This window comes from Haemaphysalis longicornis, unplaced genomic scaffold (assembly GCF_048455015.1).
Source record: "Haemaphysalis longicornis isolate Haplotype H1 unplaced genomic scaffold, Haemaphysalis longicornis Haplotype H1 scaffold_1, whole genome shotgun sequence".
NCBI classification, from domain to species: domain Eukaryota; kingdom Metazoa; phylum Arthropoda; class Arachnida; order Ixodida; family Ixodidae; genus Haemaphysalis; species Haemaphysalis longicornis.
In genome coordinates, this window is record NW_027526203.1 from 383,958,431 (window position 1) to 383,975,322 (window position 16,892).

Below are 16,892 nucleotides of genomic sequence, written 5' to 3' on the forward strand. Positions count from 1 at the left end.
GTGACTCGTACGTGATACCCAGTAAATTCTGATTTTTACTGGCAGGACCAAGATTGTGACATTCTGGAAAAGGTGCAACATTTGAACAACAAAGTCTCGATTTAAACAGTGATGTTCATTTTTTAATGCAAAGATGCCCCTCGCAGGGCTTGAGATATGAAGTTTGCAGGATTGTATTGAACATACCATTAGGGTCATTAGAATTGTGGAGGCGCAATTCCGGGCCCTAGCATCTTCTCATCTTCAATTTGTGGTTTAAGTGCAGGACATCAGACGGGGCACAAAATGAAGAATAGAACAGTACTGGGTGCTGCGTGCAGTTTTGTTGCCATTGAGGTTTTAATGCCAGTAAGCTCTTGCCTACTTTTTTGTCATTGTGTGTCACACCTGTCGGGCTGCACTTAAAGGGGCCATGAAGACAAAATACGAGTTTGCTTTATTCAGAAGATTTCGTGTTATATAGTGACCCCAGGGGTGACCGTATTTAAACCTGGCTTGTTTTTATTGATGGAGGTAATCGTTTCGTGAAACATATTGCTCGCTCGACAAATATGGTTACGTAAGACACCGTCGCTTGCGTCAATCAGCCGGTGTCGTCTGAGGCAACCTCAAAGTGCAGTGCTGTGCATCTAAACCAAGCATAGTGCGAGCAGTACCAACAGAAGTACGCATCGTTACTTGTATGTTTACATGTGCTTTCGTAACTTCCCCTGTTTGTCCCACCATTCTTACTGATATAAAAAAAATGTGCCCTAAATTTAAGCCCAAATAGCTCGTTCGGCAAGCTGATGAGCTCTGTCTAATTTGCGTTTGCTTTCGCCGGCCTCCGCCAATTGCAGAGCTGGCTGGGATGACATCGTAGGTTCTGTTGCGGGAAATGAGCTAGCAGGTCGCATGGCCATTCCCTTTTTTCCTAATTATATAGCTTATTTGAGCGAAGTTCATTCATGTTGAAAGTGGTGTCAGCATGATTCTAACGAGGAAATCTTTTGAATGAACCAAACTTGCATTTTGTCTTCATGGCCCATTTAAGGGTGGACACTGGTCTTATTACAACTTTTAATTTTCATGTAAACGCTGTGAAACTTGTCAGTCTTGCTACTTTTCTCCCACTGATTTCAAATATCTATGCCATTATTTTTTGAGTGAGTCAATTAGTTCCCAAGATAATTGGAGATAGCCATTTTTGGTCAAACAGTAGACAAAACAGTGTTGGCCATAAAACTATAATCTTCACATTTTCCAATACTATGAACCCTGGGGAATGCAATAATCAAAGCACTTTTTTGATGCACCACTTCGAACTAATTTTACAACTCATTAAACTTTGGTGTTTGAAATGGGCACTCAAAATGGTTCCTTTCAACTGGTGCCAACAAAGCATAAAGAGCTCTAAAATTAGTTCCAAGCGATGCATCAGAAAAATGCTTCGATTATTGCATTCACCAGGGTTCATAGTACAGTTTAAACTCGATTTTACAAAACCCGATTTTACGAATTTCTTGATTTAACGAACAAATTTATATTCCCCCCGCAGTTGCCCATAGGTTTAATGCTTTTGCGAACTCGAAATAATGAAACAAACTTCACCGCCAAACCCGATTTAACGAAGCATTCCAGAAAGAAAGATGCATTGAAAAAGCGTTTTTTCCAAATTTATGGCGTCTAGAATGTCTGGCAGTGTGCTGCCAGTGCAGTGCAAGCACACGAGCTGGCAGTGTGCTGTTAGCTAGTGTACATGAGCAGGAAGAGGCATCGCGCAGATAGGAAGAGCTTCGTCGGCGTGACGAGGTGGCCGCAGATCAGAACTTTGATGACTTTGTAAACGCCGACGCAGACACGCACACTGACACAACAGAAGTTTTCGGCGACGAGGAGATAGTGAAGCTTGTTTCCGGCGCACAAGAGGAGTCTGAAGATGCAAATGATCCGGCTACTGTCGAAGCTCCCGTGCCCACACCAAGCCAGGTGATGGACTCTGTCGACCTTCTGAGGCAGTTTGCTGGAGCACACGAGGGTGTCGAGGACGCTTTGACTTCACTGGCCAGCTACGGGAAGTGTGTGCTCACGCTACTATATAACAGAGGGTGCGCAGGCGAAAATCACAAGCTTTTTCTCAAGGCAATAAATTTGTCGTTCTCTCGATGAACTTTGTCGTTCTTTTGAATTTACGAAGTTCATGATTTAAAGCAATAATTTGCGGGTCCCAGTGACTTCAGTAAATCGAGGTTCAACTGTATTGGAAAATATAAAGATTACAGTTTTATGACCAACACTGTTTTGTCTATTGTTCCACCAAAAATGGCTAATTATCTCTAATTATCTTGGGAACTAATTGACCGACTAAAAAATAATGGCATATTTGAAACCAGGGGGAAGTAGCAAGACTGGCAAGTTTCACAGAGTTTACTTAAAAAGGTTTCCCCCTTAACAGATGGCGAATATGTACCAGCCTATCCAGCTAGCCACTTTACATCTGATCTTCAAGCTGTGGTATGTGCTTCACCTCATGCAAGAAGGGAAAAACATCTTCCATCAGCTCAGCAAAGGAGTTCAAAAGATTTCGAAGGCCCAGGTGGCATGCAAACTGCTTTTATTTCCGAGCCAAAGCACTTTTTGGTGCACTATGATGCAATATTAATTCAGTGCCATGTAGGTGTGCTCAAAGCCAAGACCCGCTGTTTTTTTCTTTATGGCTTGGGTTGATTCAATATTTACATCCAGAATGCTTTGCTCAGAAGCTTACATGTCCCAAGTATGTGAATACATCCTACACTTTCTTGGTTTCGCTTCGTGCATTACTCCGAAGTTTAAACTCGCACTGTGAATGAAAGCGAGTTACTGAACAGCATCTCCAATTCTTGGCTCTCAACTGCTCGCAGCTTTTTCCAAGCTCTTTTTTTAAGCTCTATGCATGTGTGTGCTTTCATTTAACATGCATATGTGTGTGCTTCAACTACTGGTTCTGGTACACTTATCCAGCAAGGACACAAAAACATCCCCTCAGGAACCAAAGTAAATGAAGTACATGGAAGCAGTCGAAGCAGCCAAATGTTCAGAAATTGGAAAAGATAAGCGGTGCTCACTCAATGGTGTTCAATGCATCACTCCACTGTGCTAGGCACAGTGCTGGGCTATGAACTGAGTGCTCTGCAGGGCTCTGTAGCTTACAATATTTTCATAAACTTTCGCACTGATGTCTCTCTCTCCCTCAGCCACAATAAAGTTTTGCTTCTCAGTTGGCAGCTCGTGTTCTTGAATGGAGAGCATTTAGCGCTATTTACCAGCCCCCCAATTGCTTTCATCAAGCCCTAGCAAATCCTTCTCCGTGGGTGGGTGTGCACCGTTTTCAGTCAGGAGATGAAGACGAAACGGAAATGGCTGACTCGGAGAAGGACGTAAGTAAATGCTCTGTTTCTGGACTTTGTTGTTCGGAGAGCCTTTTCAGGTGGTGTGTAAAGGGAGTCTGTTTTCCTGAGGCTTCGGGACTTCGTTTTTCGTTTCATGTGATTACAGCTCAAGTAGAGACATTTACGAAAGCAAAATAGCTGCCACATAGATTTGCAGGGATGTTCCATTTCCCCCCACCCCCCCCCAAAAAAAAATAGCTATTATAATTGCCTGGGCTCTAGCCCAGGTCATTACAATGGGAACCAGAGAGTGTACCTCAAAGCTAGAGAGAGAGTTTGAACGATGAGTTATTTTTAGCATTTTATCAGAAGGATGTAGAATGTTGCTGGTGTCAGAAGGGATTATGGTAGATGGTGCTAAGTGCTTGCAGGAAGTACCAGTGCTGTACTGTTTAGGAAACAATGTTGGACATTTGTGCTCCACTCGATACTCGATAGCAACGAATGGATCACTGTTTTTCCGAAAATTTTCCATGCAGTGTTCATGTAATGTAGTTCTGGTGCACATACTTTTTTTGTGTAATATTCTCTCAAGTGGTTTGTTAGCTACAAGTGATATTATAGAACAGAAGTAACAATTTCAAGCATCAGTGCAGTCCAGTGTCAGACCTCAAAGTGGCTTTTGAACTAGTGATACTAATGCTGCAAGTGATCCCCATCGTCTTTACTGACCGTGCCCATTTACCCCACCTTCAAGACGCTACTCTATGTCTGCCCACTAGCATTTTCATGCTGTAGCTGTAAAAATAAAAGCGCACAAATATAAACTTTAAAAAACCATAAAATATGCAAAGGAAGAGTTGCAGATTATGCATTTGCCTGCTTTGCTGAGTATGACAAGTAGACCACAAACAGTGTGTTTATAGTTACATCTGGAATCTTTAAAAACTAGAAAACACACAGTCAGTGATTTTGAGGTGAATGAAAGTTTGAAATACGCGAGAAATAATGTAGATGGCTTGTTCCAGCACATCTCGCTCTGTGGTGTTTCTAATTTTGTGGCAACAGTTTTTTATCAGAAAATGAACATAAATAAATTTCTCTGAACAAAGGTGGCTCTAAAAAAGGGAAACAGGTTTCTAAAGTTGTGTGCTAAGCATCCGAACTTAGTCTTGGCGATGCTTTTGCAGAATTTTTGGGGCTGATTACTAGAATCGTGCATCGTTTCGCAGGATTAATTGGTTTTTCAGTGCAAGATTTTTTTTCGCAGGCCAAAGATTGTGACATTCTCTAAAATGAGCGATATTTGAACATTAAAGTCTCAATTTAAAGTCTCAAAGCAGAGAGAAACTGGGAAATACCATTTCCTTTATATTTGTTCCGTAAGGGCCCGAAGGCATTACGTAAGTGGGGGCGCGAATACATGTGGCGAAAACAATCACTGAAAAGGGAAATAAGAGAAAACCAATACCGAATTACACAGGTTCAGTTGCAAGACTAACAAAAACAGAAAAACAACAAACAAAAGGCAAGCAAGACCAATTAAACAGGTTCAAGCTAGTAAAGCACAATAATCAGGGTTGATGTCAGTAATTGTGATAATGGTTGTGGAGTATTTTTTCAAAACGATGAGTGGACAGTGCATGATGCATATTGTCGGGTAGTGAATTCCAGAGGGTTATTGCGTCGGGGGGGAAAATGAACTTGAAAGTGCCGATGTTCGACCGGGTATGTGTGCGATTTGTGTGTGCGCGCCTAAATCACACCGGGTGGGTGTGATTTAGGCGCGCTGGCGTATGGTGGGGTGGTTTTAATAATTCGTGCCTTGATTTCGGATGATAGTATGCCCCATGAAGGAGGCACAAATGGATAAACAGGCGATATGGCGGTGCAGTTCAGGTGACTGAAGGGAAATGGACAGATTTAGAGCTTTGATGCTGGTACCCGAGGAGTATTTGGAGGTGATAGAGCGAGCTGCACGATTTTGTATGGCTTCCAAATTAGTGGTCAAATATGCTTGTGATGGATGCCAGATTGATGAAGTGTATTCAAATTTTGGTCAGACGAATGTTAGATAAGCAATTTTTCTTTTCTGTGGCCGTGGATTTCAGATTGCGTTGGAGGTATCTAAGAGTCCTTGATGCTTTGGAACAGATAGTGTCAATGTGTAGTACCCATGATAATGATGGTGTTATGTGAACGCCAAAGTATTTATACAATGTGACCATTGCTTTTGTCTCAGCCCTTAGCTTTTAGCACATTAGTGCAGGGCAGTCGGGGTTTGTGTAAAGTGACCAAACGTCCCGATTTAGGAAGGACTCGTGTATGCTTCACGGCTGTGGTCCCCCCTTCCGGCAATCCGCTTGTGGAATGGTATATTGTCCTGCCTTTGGCTGAAAGTATGAAGATGGGTATCAAGCCCTGTGTCACGAATGAAAAGCTGGAAGAATGGAAGAGCCAAAAGAAACCGATTGAGCAGACGACGGGACCAAGCAAGAAACACAACACAGCACCTGCGTTGCGTGTTTCTTCTTTAGTCCCAACGTCTGAGCTGTTTTCTTGAAGTTGCAGTGTGTACTAACAATCGTTCAGCACATCCATTTGCGTTTGAGGAACGGTACGTGGGTGGAAGTGCTTCAGCACTTTGAAACAGATGATGTTACTTGCAACAATATCAAGACAATCGTGGAATACGCTTTGTGCTTGCCATGCACAAACCCACCAGTGGAAAGCATGTTTTCCTTGATGAATAAGGTGTGCAGGTTTATTTGACCACACTCAAAGCATGCAATGCTGTTGCTTAAGGTGAATCTGCACATGACGTGTGGGCGGTACTACAGACACATCAGCAAAAATGAAGAACTGTTGCGGTCAATTTATTCAAGCAAGAAGTATGTTACTGGCCAGGAAAAAACTTGAAAGACCACAAAGGCTGCATGGTGCCGATGTGTCATTTAAGCTATGTGCCACGTTTTGTCTTACCCGCAACCCCCGTCCCACTTTGGGGTCTGAGGAATATGGTCACTTTAGGTTTGTGGTACACCCAGACGCTTCGAATAATGTCATTCCCGTTGACAAAAAAAAAAGCAATCACCTGAACCCGGTGAACTCCAAGGTAAATTTGCTGAAATGTACCTTGGAGTGCAGCAAAAAAAAAAAAAAAGAAAAAAAAAAGAAAAAAAAAAGAAATATCAGCTTGGACTACAGGGAGAAAGTGTGGTTGGTTTTGGTGGCTAGAACTACGAGGACGGAAAACTGCCAATCTTAGCTATTGACGAGCACCTTTGAACCAGTTGCCGGTGCAGGCATCACGCAAACCTGCACGTTCCACATGTAACTGCGCTTCTGGGAAACTGTGTTAAGAGGTGCAGATAAACCACGCTCGTTCTTTCTTGCCTGCACCTTGGCGTTGACAGTGATCCGAATATCGAGAGATACTACATTCGGTCTACGGGCTACATTACGCTAACGGTTCAGCAGATGGGATGCACAAGTTTTCGGATTTAAGACAGCCGACTGCAATGTGCCGTAGTTGCAGAGTGGATGAGTGAGACCACTATCCATCCATTACTGCGGGAACATCGTTGCCTATTGTGCAGTGTACCCTTGTACCAAATACTCCAGCGCCTGTTCACTTTAGTGAAACAGTACCTTTTGCCAACGTTGGTCGAATTAGCCCGCGCTCCTATGGAGGAGAACCTTTTCCTTCCCTCTCCCTCGCGCGACGATGCGATCTCGTGCTAACACGTTGGTCACGAGCATTGGCGTGAATTTGTAACGGCATTGTACGCTGCCACCATGGCGGACGTAGGAGCTCCAAGTCGTCACGAGAAAAGCTTGGGTTTATTAACTACGAAATTTGTCACACTCCTGCAGGAGGCACCTGACGGTGTTTTAGACCTAAAAGTGGTAGGCACTGCGTTCACTGATTTTTTTTTTGCCGTTGTAGTTCATTCTAGTGCGTTCAAGTTCGGTGTGTTGTTTTCCAACGCCGGCCAATTTTAAACGCTCGAAAAGGTCTGCGGACGCACCTTCCGAGCTTTTTGTGTAGACAGCGTTCCTAATCCGGTAAAAATTTGCGAAGTGCAGTTTTTGTCGCTGTTTCGTAATGTATTTTGTGCTCGCGGCAACTTTACTTTTCTTAAAAATCTGCTAATTGAACGTCTGCAAAGCACATGGGCGGAAGGATGAAAAGAAAAAGAAAGCTTGATCACCGTGGACTAGATTGCAAGCTTGCAGGTTGCCTGATCATGAACGCCTGAAAACACGGTGCAATGATGGGACTATTCTTTTGCATGCCGCGCAGTGCGAGTGCGCCAAGTTTCCGAAACTGCGCGTCTAGTACCCCAGCGTCTCGTCGACGCCGGCACCATATCGCTGCAGTGTATTAGTAGGAAGTGTACAGCGCTGTGATCTTAACTTGCTGCTTTATTTCATTTCTGTTTAGGCTGCTGACATCCTAGCGGTCAGGCAGAAGAGAAGAATATACGACATCACAAACGTGCTTGAGGGGATCGGACTGATTGAAAAGAAGTCAAAGAACAGCATTCAGTGGAAGTACGTAAGATGTCTTCGGAATCGCTGTTGTCATTGCACGCGTGTGCTGTACGTGAAGCAACATTCCGCTCAGGTTCTATGCCTTTCTGTCTTCCTTCGTTGTGCACCTGTTACACACAGCCTTAAAATGCCCCCTCGCACGTGCATCCAAGCCTGTGTGGTTATGCAAGTGCAATACTCATATCCGTTATTTATTCGTAGATTTCTTCGTATTGCCGTAATGTATTAGTGGAAAATGTAAGAATATGCAATAATGTAAGTACAGCCATGTCCAGCAGGATCATCTCTGTTGTCTGACCACCACCACAGAGACCTGCAGACATGCACTTTCCAATGACATGAGAATGTATTGTCACGATGATCAAGGAAAACGGGCGAACAAGAAAGAACATGTATTTAGTGAATTCGTGGCTGCATGATGCCTGGATGCAGTCACGCAGAGAGCACATGCTCGCGAAGGTCATTTGAGATCATCTTCACGGCTGGATGTTGATGGTGACGATGGAGGCTTACATAACGCCCACTGTGGATGATTGCCGCTACCGACCGGGAATGTTGCGTCAGAGTTTTGTGCACTTCGGTACAGATTAGACACGTAACAATAAGCATAAGTAACATTTTCCTTAGCATAAATGGATGGTTGTATTTATTTTTGCTGTATCTGTCCTGACTGTGGCAAAAATGACTCAATTTCTCATACCCATGCTGTATGGGCATTGCAATGCCTCTAATGTGAATGTCATTTGCCCCAGCTGCCACCTTTATGCTGCTACATGATATTCTTTTACGTAAACCAGTTGGCTTGTTATTCAAGCTGGTGGAGCACTGCAGAATTCGGATACCTCTGGCACATGCCAACAGTAGACATCACTTGAATAGTTCACCTCATTCTGTGCCATGGGGCTTCTTGTGGGAAGAAGGGTTGCACCTGACACAGATATAACATTGACCTGGTGGATGTGTTTTTTCAGCACTGAATATTGAAAAATGATGCAAGCTTCGGATGAAACAATTTGAGAGGGGCACAAACTCAGTGTTCTGTTCGTGTCCCCATCTATTGTGCCACCCGTGGTTTGCACAGTTATTCAGTCATTCCACACCAACTCAGCCACAAAGGATTGTTTTTATTTGCAGTTTTTGTGACGGTGGGCGTTCGTCTCTGGCGTTCTATTTAGTGGTGATAAAATGTTCAAAAAGTCTTCCCTGCTACTTTGTTGCAAAGTCCTTGTAGGGAGGTGATGGGGAGTGGTAGTGTGAAAGTATGTTCCTAGAAGGCTACGAGAGGTGGCGGTGAACAGGTGATGTTCTGAGCCCCTGTATAGGCCACGCCTGGTAACACTAGCAGGACAACCAACAGAGATGAAGGAAAAGGAAAGGCAATTCTTGCATTCGCATTATCAGCAAAAAGACTATTGCGAGGGCCGATCTGTTTGTTGGTAAATTTACTGCGTGCATGATGAGTGTAAACGTGGTGCTTGGTTCCTGATGACATGTGGTGTTTAAGAGATCTTCTTCCTCTTTTTGTAAGACTCGTGACAGCCATGGTGGGACATGACACGGTTGACTTGTATGTGGGTTACTTGAAGCTTGTACCGTGAAGCAGATATGCATTATAACTAGCCCTTGATAATTCACAACTAAATTCTGGCCCTCAAGGACAATAACAAAAAAAAAAGCATCGCAGATATTGATAAACATCTCAATTTCTTACTAAAAGCGGAATAATCACTGTGTTAACTATGCTAGCATTCAAGAGGTGCGAGAAAATGAAACCAGGAGCAACACTAATTTTGCACAATCTTGTTTCTCTTTTTTGGTGGTACTGGCAATCGCCCGAACTAGTCCCTGTGTTGTCATAAGGCGAGTGTGAGAAAGTGGCCGATGTGTTGCTACTGCTGTATCGGATTTTCTTATTTGTTGTCTAGCTCAATTGTTTGAGTAAACTAGATAATTGGACTAGTTGTAAAACCAGCCCAGTCATAGACTAGCAAAAGTGGGATAAATGTGTAATAGTAAAAACAGCACAAAAACAGGTGGCAAGGTAGGTAAGAGTGAAGAAATACACAAGCGCTGACTCGCAACTACATTTTCATTCAGTTAGAAAGAACATATCTGCCATACACATGCCTGGCAAAAGTGTGTTTTTTGCTGACCATGACACGCAATTTTGCCTGACGCACGCACAGTATGGAGTGTGTACGGTATATGTGTTTGCCCTCATGAATAACAATGTAGTTGGGAGTCGGCACTTCTGTATTTCTTCACTGTAACTTATCTTCTGTCCTGTCCATTTCGTCTCTTTCTTTTTTCAACTATAGTCTTATGTTGGCATGAATATTATCTGACTTGGCAGTCTTTCGAATGAACCAAACTTGTATTTTCTGTTCATGGTGCCCGTTCAAAATGTTGTTTTCATAGTGGTAATCTTGCACCGAAACCTTGGGTGGGAATAAGCCTTAATGGTACACTGAAGTGAGTTGTAAACATTGTGTAATTACTTTACCAGATTGAGGTATAGGAGGCATAGGCCATATTCTGATTTTTTGCTGCCAATTTAGTCAAAAGCGCCATTTTCCTCCCCCTCACACTCACACCACACAGATTTACTGTGACGACATGCTGGAAAGTGCATTCCCAAACTTAGCTAATTGATAGTGTGGACAAACAAGTGAATATCAACCATGAAATAGGGGAAGCGCAGACGGCGCACGGTGTTTTCTCTTCTGCCGCCCATTGCAGAAAAGCTAAGACTTTCCGCTAAACAGTCGGATGATGCACCACATGGGTTAAACCTGCGGGTGCGGCCAGAAATGAGGCTTACAAATTCACTTCGGTGGCCTGCCCTACCTGAAGGAGTCGCTCGCTTACAGGGGTGCGGGGCCTGGCTGCAATACACTCGAGCTGAGCGAGCGACTGGCCGTGCTGCAAGCGGACTTGGATGAGCTGGAAAAGGCAGAGGCCACCCTGGATGAGCACATGGTGTGGGCTCAGCAGAGCCTGCTCAACATCATCGACGACACGTCCAATGCGTCCTACGCTCACCTCAGCACCCGAGCGCTGCGAAACTGCTTCCCCGGCTCCACGCTGCTCAGTCTGCGGGGGCCACCTGACACGTACATTCGAGTAGCCGATCCCAGGGAGGTGCGTGGTGTACATTGACCCATTGCGCTGATACTTCAGTGGGAAGAAGGGTTCACGCAAGGGTCTCTTGATTCAGTCTCTTGATGTGACAACCTGCTTAGTAACTGTTTCTGCATGACCACCTCACGAGGTCAAGGCTCCCTCGTAGGCAAATTAGCCATAGCAGCTGGGAGTCGCTTCAAGTTTATGAATTCAAAGGGCTGTCTTATGTGCATAATTAAATGTCTTCGCAGAATGACACAGCTGGTGTGTCATGTGCTTAGATCTGGACAGAAATGTTCCCTTTTGTAATTTGCTTTGTACAAATTCATAATCACATAATGCCTCTGACATGCTGCCAACTTAAACGTCGTATAAGGTAAAGGAATACTTTTTGAATTGTAACAGCTAAAATAAAGTAGCCAATACTGACGTCGAAGCGAAAGTAAGATTTTTAAAATTTCAGTCAAGGAATTTTTGTCGTGCTTGTAAGTAAAATAGGGGGTAAATTCAGTATGCTTAATGTGCATTTGGTTTTGGCTTTAAATTGTGAATTTTAATATTTTCTTTTTTTTATGTTGGTAAACATATACTACTTTATAATAGCTGAAGTTGTAGGCTTCCCCCCCCTTTCAATAAAATGACATACAGCAGCTCTTGACATACAACCTGTTAGAATGCCTTGCCAGTAAACATTTTGCATGGCACATTGTACAAAAGAATCTAAAAGCAAAGCTCCCATATGTAACTGTGCTGCCAACTTGCGAGATGTGACCTCATAACTTCTTGCATGTTGTTAGCTCCTTAATAATGCTTAACATAAAAAGTCATGCACCCCTCCGTCTAACGACGACATAGGTTGAACTCGAAGCTTTCTCTTGATGGATTCTTTGGTTGGCCAATCCGACACTGCGAGTATGTGGTACTCTGGAGGAACGCACCACTTTTCTCGAATACCCACAGCAACTCTCGGTTGTGCACTCCGTAGGTCTAACGTTTGGGTTTGGGGTGTACAGGGTGAATCTGTACCTGCTGCTTGGCTTTCATTGAGCAATTTTTTTAGTAGTGGCTGGTTTGAGGTGTTAAACCTCAAGATGTGACGTTAGGCCTAACGTCCTAAACCTCACAACGGAAAGTTAGGCCTAACGTCTTGGGGCTAACAGTTACGGCACGCAGAGCAACGCCATTCTTCTTCTGACGGATTCTTTGGTTGTCATCCTAGTTTTCCAAACTGCTTGACCACGTCGAAATGAAATGGAGCAATCAGATAGATGCCGGCTTTATAACCTATGGGATCCAGGTTTGATTCTTGCCACGGAAAGCTTTTTTTTCTTTCACTTCACCCACAATCATTCGTCATCATTGTCAGAGAAAGTTGGCTTTCCTGCAGGACATATTGGCATACAACGGCATCAGTGAGGACACTCTTTCGTTAGCGCGGGAAATTGTTTAGGAGTCTGAGAAAACTTTTTTTTTTTTTTGCTAAGCATAGTAGGCACTAATTGCAGCAACATAAAGTGCAGATGATTTAAAACCCTTTTTAACAACACCAGGTTTTAGAATGTTTTCATACATCATGTTGCAAAAAAAAAATATAACAATCAAAATTTTTGTCTAGTTGTCGTAGAAAGTGATGAAAAAGGAGTTCTGTATAACAAACTACCGATAGCAGAAAGAATTTCAAATATACATTTTGTAGGGAATTATTTCAAAAATGCGTCCTAGAGAAAATGTTGACTTGCGCGGAACAGTTTGTCAGATATAAAAGAAAATGTTAGCACACGTGGTGCCCACGCAATGCGGTGAAGCCCGACCTCCATTTGGAAATGCGCAATTTTGGGTGGTTCCCTAGAAGAAATCTCGCGGTTTGACATTAGCAGAGGCACCAATTTGTCCCCACATGACATAAAAACATCTTGTCGATGACTGACTTCGCATTTATGGCCAGCACAGTATTTGGGACGAGCACGCAATGCGGAAAAATCTGCATAGAGTTGAAAATGAAACTCAGTGGTTGATGCTTGTTGATGCTTACTGTCAGTTATCTCTCGGAGCATAAACTTGTGGTTTATTATCATCTTCTGACTCACTGTTTAGCCTTTCTTTCAGGAATGAGGTGCGATGCGCTAGAATCGTGCCCAAAGCTTTCACCGAGCAGCTGTTGCGTGATGAAAGAGTTTACACTACGAGCCTCCGGAATTGCAACGCCACCTAACATTTTCGAAAAGAAAGGATACCAAACTTGTTGGAAACTCTGTCCGAATAGACATTTATACTAAGAAGCGACACTAGACCTCCGGAGATACCCTCGTTTGAAAACGAAACTGGCTGGCAAACAGCTGGCGGTGTGCAAAGGCCAGTTTGAAGCGCTCTCCTTGTCGGAACTGATATCTGGTAACTGGGTGCTATCTTTTGGCTTGCATCGGAAGTTCTTATCACAGAAATCGGGTTAGGGTGGGGTGAAATCACGTGCGGCATGCTTTTTTCGAGGATCTGTAGCAGATGCTGAAGGCTCCATGAGAGATAGGCTGGAAGTTGGGTAACTGCGTAGTAGCGCCAAATACAAATTTCACGATGCAGAAACTAAACCGAAACTCTTGTAAATTGTTTGCGAATGGTCCTGTGGTAAGTAGAACTATAACACGACCTAGTAAAACGTGCACAAAGGCAATAAAACTGCCTAAAATGATAAAGTAACTTTGCAAAGAGGCACTATTTGATATTTTTAGCAGATTTCAGGCATTATTACTGTCAGAGTGCAAATGTGATGGTTGAAAATCATCTTCGGATTCACCATTTGTGCCCTAATAACAAAAACCAAATGCTTAATTGGAGTAATTACGAGCGGCACACCTTCTTTGGTAGCAGAGGATCTTCGGATTCACCATTTGTGCCCTAATAACAAAAACCAAATGCTTAATTGGAGTAATTACGAGCGGCACACCTTCTTTGGTAGCAGAGGATCTTTGGATTCACCATTTGTGCCCTAATAACAAAAACCAAATGCTTAATTGGAGTAATTACGAGCGGCACACCTTCTTTGGTAGCAGTGACGCGTGATGACCACGCCCCTTTTCCACACCCAGGTGATGCAAACGTGTGTCAAAAACCATGTTTTTGTTGCAAAAATGAAGACAAAACTGATTTTGAAAGGGCATTTTTTGAGCTAACCGCAAATAGCTGTACCTGTTCCAGAAACGCCTGGAACGCCATGAAAAGGGGCTCCCAAGGTATCGTACAAATTGAACGATTTTGAATAGGCACGATAACAAAAGAGTTATAACATCCTTCTGACTTATTTTTTCTGAAATCGGAATAGCATATTTGCCACCAGTGTGCTATATCTGGTATCCGCTCTTAGGGCAGACGGCAGATGAGACGGTTACAGAGCAAACTGGTCAGTCAACTGGTTTTGCTTGCCAGTGTTTTCATGGCATCAGTCTCTGCATCGGGAGTGCTCTTGAAGCAGTCAATGCCCCTTGTGGAACGCTAGCTCTGGTGCCTTGACGGCAGCACTTTGTCAAGTCTGGCCGCTACTGTTCAGCCTCAAAAAATCCTGCTTATTTCTAAGCAGAAACTTCTTAGATTTCTGCTCAGTTTGCTTAAAACTTAAACTGTCTGTAAAACTGGTTAATCAAAATTAATCAAGGCTGCTTCTCTCATTTTAAATAGGTAGAGGCATCAAATTGCGGTGCCCAAGAAATATACAGGTTTCACAGTATAAGTTTGTGTAAATAATTTCTTGTGGCTATTGGCAGCAGGCAGTGCCTGCTGACTATAATTAATAATAGCTCGAGATGCTGGACACCTTGCGAAGTTGGCAGCAGTGGGATGTCATCCCCCCCGTTGTTGTGCAGGGCACAGGCGTTTACCAGAAGTGTATTTCCTGGCAGGTTACAAGGACAAAAAATACCAAATTAATGTGGTCGAGCACCATAGTTTCTTTCCTGTCCATCACTTTGCAAACCCTCTCTGACACGTCGATCCTCTTTTGGCTTGTCATTTTTAAGACGACTATAAATAGCAAGGTGTCGAACCAGAATCTAACTGAACTAAAAACTGAAACCGAACCGGTATTTTTGTCGAAACTGAACCCAAACCCGAACTGTTACTTTTTGAGCCAGCTGTGTCCGAACTGGAACTGAACTGGAAAAAGTAATGGTTACCGGTTCATGACAAAACGGTCTGCCCACCCATTGTTGATGAGGCTCAGTCAATGTCATTCAGGCTTTTATCTTTCATGCAAGATAAACTTTGCAACCCCTCATGCACTTTTCCCCTTCAGAGCAGTCACAACACTATCACCACTCCATACTTGGGGGCGTCATGGGGAAATGTATGCGCACCAGTGTTGCATTGGTATGCGCTGGTCGAGCGTGCAGAGGGCAAAGCTGAGCAAAAGGAATGGCACAATGCACTTTGCTATTTGTTTGTTGTGACTTTATAGGAGTATTCAGGCTGTAAGATTTGTGCACTGTGCAACAGCGAAGGCCCACACCCTAAACGTGACTCCCTCTTGTATTTCATAATATTCTTTAAAAGGTCGCAAACCTGGAAAGTTTAAATAATTGACAAGTGTTATCCCCAGGACTGGTTATGTGGCTAAGCTCCTGTAAAGGCCCAACCACATGCACGCGTAAAATCCACGTACTCGTGCAACAACGTATGCCTGCGGCGACATACGCCTCTGCCTTTACGCTGACCGACGACGTCGGAGTGGCCGAGTACCCACATGTTGCTGCAACGCGCGCGTATACCAATGTGCCGCGCAGTGTGGCTCGACTACCCCGGACTCAGCTTTGTGGCGACCAGTTCAACTACATTTTAACTAAAATAAAACAGTTCTTGGGATATTAAAAAACGTTAAAGGGGTACTGACACAAAATTTTGAAGGCGAGATAACTTCGGAGATAGATTGGTGTGAACACATATACATCATCTGCAAAATATCAGCGGCGAATACAGCCTAGAACATGTTTAAAATCAGTTTTAAAGCGTGCGAAACGCAACCGAGCAGCCAGCAGAGGACCACGCGCAATCGACAGATATTTCGTAAATAAACGACATCCAAACACGTCACGAGTTTGTGTTTGCCGCTTCCGCACTGCCGGCGTTTTTCGCCTGTTCGCCAGGCTCTCCGCTCCAATCGGAGGGCCGGAGGGCGGAGCTTCTGCTCTCGAGAACGAACGACCCGATCGTTGGCGGCGGAGGCGCTGTGATTTCGTCAGCTCATTGGGCAGCTGGCCGCGACCAAAGTTATACAGCGATTCCAGGCACTCTGTTTCTATTACTGTATATTTACATTGGACGCGAAAACGCGCCGGAGACATGAAAAGCCCACTGAGTGAGCCGCACGGTGTCTATGCAGGCGGCGGCCACGGCCGCGAGGTGGCCCAGGCCGGCGCAGGTAGCTCGAGTGATAGCTTGTTACCGCTGCACGAAATTGTACCCAAGTCCCAACCATGGTAGCTTATATGAGAAAGCGGTTAATGATGCGATGGCCGGTTGCATTAAAAATTGTCATCTGCACCGCTTACGAGAGCGGCAATCGAATATCCGCCGCAGTGCTAAGCCAAACACATCTGTAGGCGGACCTGTAGGCAGACCGGCCGGCTGCTCCCACCACGCGTCTTGCCACCCACTGTCTCGAGCGTCGCGCGTCGTTCTTTAGCCGCGGTAGCATTTGCACTCGCAGCGCGTGCGTCACGTCCACGGTCGCTTTTTAATTAAGCGGCTCACGAGATTGGTACGTGGGGGCATTCGCAGAAACTGCCGGCGATGCGGATTCGACAGTGCTGCGGCAGCTCTGCTCTGTGATATCCCTCCGACGGTCACGTGGTCAGCTTTGTTCACACAAAATCCATC

At 44.2% G+C, this 16,892-nt stretch overlaps 1 protein-coding gene across 4 annotated transcripts in view; it reads left to right on the plus strand.

The window, feature by feature from the left end:
- The first annotated feature begins 7,100 nt into the window (after positions 1–7,100).
- LOC144155219 (uncharacterized) overlaps positions 7,101–16,892 on the plus strand; it is a 37,966-nt gene continuing 28,174 nt past the window's right edge. For all 4 annotated transcript variants that reach the window (XM_077686541.1, XM_077686542.1, XM_077686543.1 and 1 more), the window contains exons 1-3: positions 7,101–7,259; positions 7,798–7,907; positions 10,778–11,048. In XM_077686541.1, coding sequence (XP_077542667.1) covers positions 7,149–7,259; positions 7,798–7,907; positions 10,778–11,048 — 492 coding nt within the window. In that variant the 5' untranslated portion in view covers positions 7,101–7,148. The remainder of the gene's footprint in view (positions 7,260–7,797; positions 7,908–10,777; positions 11,049–16,892) is intronic.